The sequence below is a fragment of the Orycteropus afer genome, unplaced genomic scaffold (genome assembly GCF_000298275.1).
Source record: "Orycteropus afer afer isolate SDZICR_OR568_19922 unplaced genomic scaffold, OryAfe1.0 scaffold00020, whole genome shotgun sequence".
Taxonomy (NCBI): Eukaryota; Metazoa; Chordata; class Mammalia; order Tubulidentata; family Orycteropodidae; genus Orycteropus; species Orycteropus afer.
The window spans coordinates 2,801,734-2,809,427 of NW_006921607.1; the positions used below are offsets into that span (position 1 = coordinate 2,801,734).

The 7,694-nt window shown below is 44.3% G+C and overlaps 1 protein-coding gene across 1 annotated transcript; it reads left to right on the forward strand.

Moving 5' to 3' along the window:
- The first annotated feature begins 288 nt into the window (after nt 1–288).
- SNRPB (small nuclear ribonucleoprotein polypeptides B and B1) lies at nt 289–7,492 on the forward strand. The gene is made up of 6 exons (XM_007960019.2): nt 289–437; nt 3,103–3,214; nt 5,268–5,420; nt 5,957–6,095; nt 6,423–6,548; nt 7,455–7,492. Exons 1-6 carry the CDS (start codon nt 307–309, stop codon nt 7,490–7,492), a joined length of 699 nt encoding a protein of 232 aa, XP_007958210.2. The 5' UTR covers nt 289–306.
- The last annotated feature ends 202 nt before the right edge of the window (nt 7,493–7,694 follow it).

Here is a 7,694-nt window from a genome sequence, read left to right on the forward strand (position 1 = left end):
CTCAGCCCTGAAAACTGTGGCACAGCACAGGCAAAGGCAATTACAGGTTTAATCAAAACCCAATCTGATTAAAAGGGAAGTGAGAGGAACAGAGCTCTGGGCTGGGATCAGGGCTGGAAACAGAGTGGCATGGGAATAGTCCAGGGAAGGGGTGGCAGGAAGAACTGAGATTCTATTTAGAGAGATAGAGCGTGGATAAAAAGGCCATGGCCCAAGTTCAGAAAAGACGAGGGTGTGTGGGCCCAGGAGAACTTGAGTCTCATCTCCGCTGATTTCTCTCTGCAGACTGTGGGCAAGAGCAGCAAGATGCTGCAGCACATCGACTACAGGATGAGGTGCATTCTGCAGGACGGCCGCATCTTCATCGGCACCTTCAAGGCTTTTGACAAACACATGAACTTGATCCTCTGTGACTGTGATGAGTTCAGGAAGATCAAGTAAGAAAGGGACTGCCAGGGTATGGGTGGGTGGGTGGGGTTTTGCTGGACTGGGGAGGAATAAAATTGGGTGGATGGGCCAAATGACAGGTGTTGATGTAGCTAGCCAGTTTCTCTCCATTTGCTCTCTGTTTTTAGAGGGCAGACTTAAGTGGGGACATTAGACACTAGGAAGTCTCGTCCTGGCAAGCCTTGCACTCTGGTTCTGGTAAACTACACGTTGTGAAGAGGGCTGCTAGGCTTTTTGTCTGTCTACCTTGGTGCCCCTGTGTACTGGGGTAAAGGGCTCTCGTGTTCTCCCCACAGGTGTGTAAGGGGGGAGAGCTTGGTTTTCTGGCCTCATTGCTTATTTGTAAAGCTGTAGCCTAGAGGGCTTTCCCAGTGCAGCCTGGTCTGAAACTGCTTTAAGAAGCCTCTGACCCTCTTCAGGGTAAGTGCTCAGCTCCCCATGTGGGTTTTGGGGCCAGTGAATTTTGTTAGCATTTATAAAAACATTGGGAGATATTTTCTTCTTTCCTACAATTTCATAATTTACTAGGTGACTCCCTTGCCCAAAGACTTGTAAATCTTACACTTCAGGCCCATTCAAAGACTGGTCTAGCTTTGTGTCCATATCAGCATCTTGAGGGCCAAAGGGGTCGCATTACTTCTGTGATCATCCAGCTCTTGGGCTGCTTGTAGTGTCCCGGTTGCGTTTTCACTGGCTGTGAATTCCATTGAATCCCCTTGTAGGTGTGTTTCTTCTGTGGCTCAGAGCCAAGACGTGCACAGGACAAAAAATGTAGGGACTCCTGCAGCACCAGGCATACAGTAGAAGGGGCCAGCAGATCAATGTAGACTGAGTCCAAAAAGTTCCTTTCTGTTTTTTAAATAAAACTGATTTTTTTTCTGAAATAAAAAAACGTGTATTAAAAAATACTTTTTTAAAATATAGAAAGGTTTATGAGAAGAACATTAAAATACTCAAAAGGGATTTTTCATTTTCATATTTTGAAAAAACAATACATGTTCATTATCAGAAAATTTTTATTTAGTTAACTCTTCCTTTGTGGCTTCTATTTTTAATGTGAGGGCCACAATATAGGCCTGTCACGTTGAGTTGGTACTGGAAGGACGTTGCATGACGTGGGTTGGGTGGGAGTTGGTTGACTCGGGGAGTTGTTAGGCTGCCTCCTGATACTGGTGAGGCCTTAGGCTAATGGGAAAGGGAGCAAAGAAAGAGGGAGGATAGTAGCAAAAAAGGGGACATTAATAGCAAAGAAAACTTGACTGATGGAAAGGGCTTCACAGTCGCTATGGGGTAGCATCGAGCCACGGCTTGCTTTTTTTTTCCCCCTACATTTTACTTACTTTATTGTTGAGGATATACACAGCAAAACATACACATATTCTACAACTCCGGTATGTACAATTCAGTGACCTTGATTACATTCTTCGAATTGTGCATCCATTCTCACCCTCCTTTTCTGGTTGTTCCTCCCTCGTTAACATAAACTCACTGACCCCTTAGGTTCCTATTTAATCTTTCTAGTTACTGTTCTCAGTTTGATTCCTTAGACAGTTAATAAGAGCATAAAGCTCAAAGCAGACCTTTTTTGCTAGTTAAGCTAAACTGTTGTTTGGATTTCAAATGACTTCAGTGGATATTTTTGGTTTAAAGTTTAAACGTGATCTCAGGGCAATAATTTCAAGGGTTCATCTACCCTCCATGGCTCTAGAAAGAGAATTTGAAATTCTGTTCTGCATTTTCCTCCTTTTGATCAGGATTCTTTTATGGAATCGTTGATGAGAATGTTCATCCAGTTCTTCTGGTTTCATGGCAAAGAGGCAGTTATTCGTAGAGATAATTAGTCACACATTCCTTATCCTCCCCCTTATTTCTGACCCTCCTTGCACTACTGCTCCAGGGTAATAAAGACCAATTGTCATGCCTTAGATGGCCACTTGCAACCTTTTAAGATCTCAGCACGGTATTAGGCTGTTGGCTGGGATGTCCAATGAAGGCATGACCCTAATCCTCCAAACTAAGGAACAGAATCCCATAAGGTGTTTGTACTTAAGCAGCCTCAGTGACTACTTTTTTTTTGGTCATTATTGTAGATATATCCACAGGGTTTTCCAGTTCACTTTTTTACAGGTGTACAACTTACTGGGAGCAGTTATAGTAATTGGCTGGGCGACCCTAAACCCTACCTATAATCAGTGCAATTAAGGCTGGGCTTTGTGACCTTAAGGAGCTCTGGTGGTGTAGTGAATAAGTCATTTGGCTGCTAACCAGAAGGTCAGTAGTTCAAACCCACCAGCTGCTCTGTGGAAGGAAGATGGGGTAATCTCCTTCTGTAAAGATTGGCAGCCTCAGAAACCCAATGACGGCCGCTATGAGTCGGAATCAACTTGATGGCAGTTAGTTTGTTTTTGGAGTTCGTGACCTTTGTTCTGTCTCTTGGTGTATTCATCTTATTCCCTTGTGAAGGAAGCAGATAGACACTCATCTGAGGGATTCATTCAGCCTATGAAGACTATCCAGAGAGGTTGTCTTAGGGGGAAGGTTATGTACCATTTGTTGGAAAATGTAACATAAAGCAAATCTTGGAGGCCTCTAGGCAGGTGAACCTGAACTTCACTTTCTAATGTTGCTTTTTGTTTCTTCTAAACCTGTCTTTAGGCCAAAGAACTCAAAACAAGCAGAAAGGGAAGAGAAGCGAGTCCTTGGTCTGGTGCTGCTACGAGGCGAGAACCTGGTCTCAATGACTGTAGAGGGGCCTCCTCCCAAAGATGTAAGTCAGCACAAGGTCCCAGGAAGCCCTGCAGAAGGGAGGGCCTCCCGTGGGCTAGACTCTGTATTGGGATTTCTATATTTCATCATAGGTCTCACAGACATCCTCTGGCATCAGGTTTTGCCTCCCTTTTTACAGATTGTTGTTGTTGTTGTTGTTATGTGCCGTCGAGTCAGCCCTGACTCATAGCGACCCCTCCTTGGGTTTCCGAGGCAGTATCACTACGGAAGTAGGATTGCCCAACCTTCCTTCCGAGGAGTGGCTGGTGGGTTTGAACCGCCAGCCTTCTGGTTAGCAGTCAAGTGCCTTAGCCACTATGCTACCAGAGCTCCCCTTTTTACAGATAGTAAGTGGAATTTTAAAGATGTTGCTTGCAGGTAAAGGATAGAGATTACGAAGTGGGATTTGGTTATTTTTGACTTTAAGGTCTTCTATCTTTCTTAGTTGGTGTTCATAGGGAGCCTGTAGAAGAAGTGCCTAAGACCATGTTGGTCACTTCTTATATGATGACAAAAGTCTAGCTGGACCTAAAAGAAGTGAGATTCCAAACAAAATGGAATAGTGTATATTTTGCTTCATAATTCACAGAATAATAGTTATAAATATTTATTGAGCATCTGCTGTGTTATGAGGCATGCCAAGTACTTCAATATTTTATTTAATCCTTATAGCCTATCTGTGGAGATTAATTATTCCCACTTATATCAAGGTGTCACAGCTAGTTAAGTGGTAAAGCTGGGATTTGATCCCCGGCCATCTTGACTCCTTAACACCAAGTGACATTTATAAATGTCTATAGAGCTCTAGCAGGAGCTCTGGTGGTGCAGTGTCCAAGGCATTTGACTGCTAACCAGAAGGCTGGCATTTCAGATCCACTAGCTACTCCTTGGAAGGAAGACTGAGCAATCTGCTTCTGTAGAGATACTGCCTCTGAGACCCAAGGAGGAGTTGCTATGAGTTGGAATCAACTTGACAGCATTGAGTTTTTTTTTTTTTTTCTTAATAGACTATAGAGCATCTAGTGAAATTTGTTTTCCCTTTTTCATTGTTAATTAAAAGAATAATCCTTTTACTTTTACCCTAATTGGTTTTATCTTTATCCACACACATATCTGTTTTATGTTCTTAACACATAATGATATGCATGTAATATTGCATTCTGCTTTTTCACTTAATGTTGTAAACGTTTTTCCAGTTGCTCTAGTGCCTGAGGCACTTGACTGCTAACCAGAAGACTGGCGGTTCAAACCCACCAGCCACTCCTCGGAAGGAAGGTTGGGCAATCTACTTCTGTAGTGATAACTGCCTCGGAAACCCAAGGAGGGGTTGCTATGAGTCATGTCTGACTCAATGGCACATAACAACAACTATATTCTTAAAAATAAATTATGTTAATGACTTGATAGCCATCAAGTGAGTACAGAGTAGTTTATCTTAGCCATTTTTTTTGATACATACATTGCCATTTTTCCAATTATAAATACCTGAAAGAAAATATTCCTATATTTTTTTATTTGTAGCATATGTACTTATGACTCTGGTACCTATTTCCAGTGCAGTTTTTTTTGTGGCCCATTGTGAGCCTGCATGACCACAATGATGGGTTTTACCATAACCTCATTTGCAGATCAGGAAACCAAGTCTGAGTCTTAGGCTTACTTGCTTACTGTCACTTAGTTAATGAGGGTCAGAGCTGGGATTGGATTGTATATCTTTTTATGCCAGGTCAAAATGCATTTATCTATTGTACCATTTTGAATGGAACCCTGGCCTTTTGCTCTTGGCTTACTTTTTATAGGCATGTATATAAGTGGTTTGAGTTTATAGTGTGTTTCTCTGGACTTAGTAGGTTCTTCTAGGTGGCTTCATGGGTGGTAGCTACACATAGTCTTATAGAGAGGAGAAATGGTGTTAGCACATATGGGTAGATAGTGTTAATGAGCTGTTTTCACGTCCAGTATATCTGAGGGACTCACTTGGCAATAGTATTCCAAAGTGCACTTAACTGTTCTCTAGGCCACTGATCATTTTAGCATGTTCTTTATTTTTTCAGACTGGTATTGCCCGAGTACCTCTTGCTGGAGCTGCTGGAGGCCCAGGGATCGGTAGAGCAGCAGGCAGAGGAATTCCAGCAGGTGTTCCAATGCCCCAGGCTCCTGCAGGACTTGCTGGGCCAGTCCGTGGGGTTGGTGGGCCATCCCAACAGGTGAGGAGTTGGGGGAAGAGACCAGCTTCTGGTGGCTAAAATAGAGGGTAGTGGGGGTCTGGAGTTTGGGAAGAGGCCAGAATGACTATTCTCTCACTTTCAGGCTGTCAGTGTTTATCTATTTTTTTTTTTACGTGGCCTGAGTATTGAAAAGGCAAACTTACCATTATAAATTATGTTGATGCTATTAAAGTGAAGAGATGCATAAAGAGATGGTAACTGTTGGAGTAAAGTGATTCCACAACAACATTTGAAATAACTCTCTTGTTATTCATTGTCAGTTATATATTAAAGTGTAGGTTCCTTCTTTAAGTTGGATCGGACATCGTTAACTTGGGTCTAGAAGATGGAAATTGGGCATTCAAGCTTGATCTTCCCTGGAAGATGGTTTTGGATAGGAAGGCTGAAGCCGTGAGTTGTAGCTTGCAGGAGTTTGGTGTCTCACTGTTTTCTTACTAAGTTAGAAAAGGGGACAGGGTGCTGCATTGCACTGTATCATTCTCCCTAACGCTTTTCAACTCTTGTGGTCATCTTAGGTGATGACCCCACAAGGACGAGGCACTGTTGCAGCTGCTGCGGCTGCTGCCACAGCCAGTATTGCAGGGGCCCCAACCCAGTACCCGCCCGGACGTGCAGGTCCTCCCCCACCTATGGGCCGAGGGGCACCCCCTCCAGGTGAGAAACCCAGAATGAGACCAGTGCTGATTGATACAAGATGCCTGTGCTGGATTCATGATGAGATGTAACCTTGACTGAAACTGATGATGAGTTTGTATAATTAAGCAGGATTACTCTGACATCCAGCCTGGCTGACAGACATAGAACTAGCTGGACAAGGGCCACTGGGAGCCCAGCTCTTTGGCTCAAGTCATGGTTTGCGAAGAGAAACTGGGAGGGTGGAATGGTCCATCTGTCTCAGAACTTGGTGGATAACTTTTATCCATTTCCTGCTTCCTTTTCAAAACAGATACTGAGTTATTTCTTGGGGCTTTTCCTTTATAGGCATGATGGGCCCACCTCCAGGTATGAGACCTCCTATGGGCCCCCCAATGGGGATCCCCCCTGGACGGGGGACCCCAATGGGCATGCCCCCTCCGGGGATGCGGCCACCTCCTCCAGGTATGCGAGGTAAGTGCCTGTAGCTGTGACCTTGGCTTCCTTCCCTAGAGTCTGGCTGGGATGGGAAATGGGAGAGAAGATTGGATTTAGACCATATCCTCTGGGCTTTCAGATCTTGAATCTAGGCAGCTGGATTCTTGGAAGACAACTCTGTCCAGAGAGGAAAGAGGGAACAAGCATTTATAAAATTGGCCATTCTCACCTCTTAGAATAGGTCCAGCAGCCCTGTACTCAGTGTACTTCTTGGCATCCCAGGCAGTATCCTCAGGGCACTGGGGAATAGTGGATTTGAAGGGTCCCCCAAGAAAGGCCGTAAAACTTTCTCATGCCCTTTGGTTTGATAGTGTATAGTGATTTTAAGAGGGAGCTCTGGGGATAGATTTATATTCTGTTCTTGATATTATGTATATCATTAATACCACAGTTTGAGAAATGCTGACAGATAGATTGTCCCCTCATTTTATGGATAAGGAAACGGTCCCAGGGAGAGTTCAGTGTCTTGCCTGCCAGTCCAGTATTTCTACCAAGTCATAGGGTCTGCTAAAATAATCCCTGGCCAAACTTGGTGACCCCTGTGTTTCTAGTTCAGGTTTTCTGTTTTGGGTTTTATAAACATAGGAACCCACTTTATCTCAGAGAAGTACCCAGTTAGCACACTGTGTACATCCCTCTAATCATTTGATAACTGCAGGGTGGGGGAAGCCGGGGCAGGGCTGGGGATGCGAGTTCCAGATCAGGCACTGACTGAACTTCTTACTCTTACTTCAGGCCTTCTTTGACCCTTGGCCACAGAGTTACGGAAGTAGCTCCACAGAGGCGTGGGCCCGATTCCCCAGGGCCAAGTTACCACAGACCTGTTTGTTTGTTATGCCGTTGTTCGCGGAGTCTCACCGGATTGTCTGGTTTCCCTTACAGGGCCCCCTCCCCCGGGAATGCGCCCACCAAGGCCCTAGACTCATCTTGGCCCTCCTCAGCTCCCTGCCTGTTTCCTGTAAGGCTGTACATAGTCCTTTCATGTCCTTGTGGCCTGCGAAACTAGTTTATAATAAACCGAACAGAATGTTATAAATATACCTGGGTGCGTCTGTGGTGGTTTATTTTTAGAAAAATCTTTGGTATATTCAGTGTTCAATAGAGTCCTGCATTGCCTTGGAA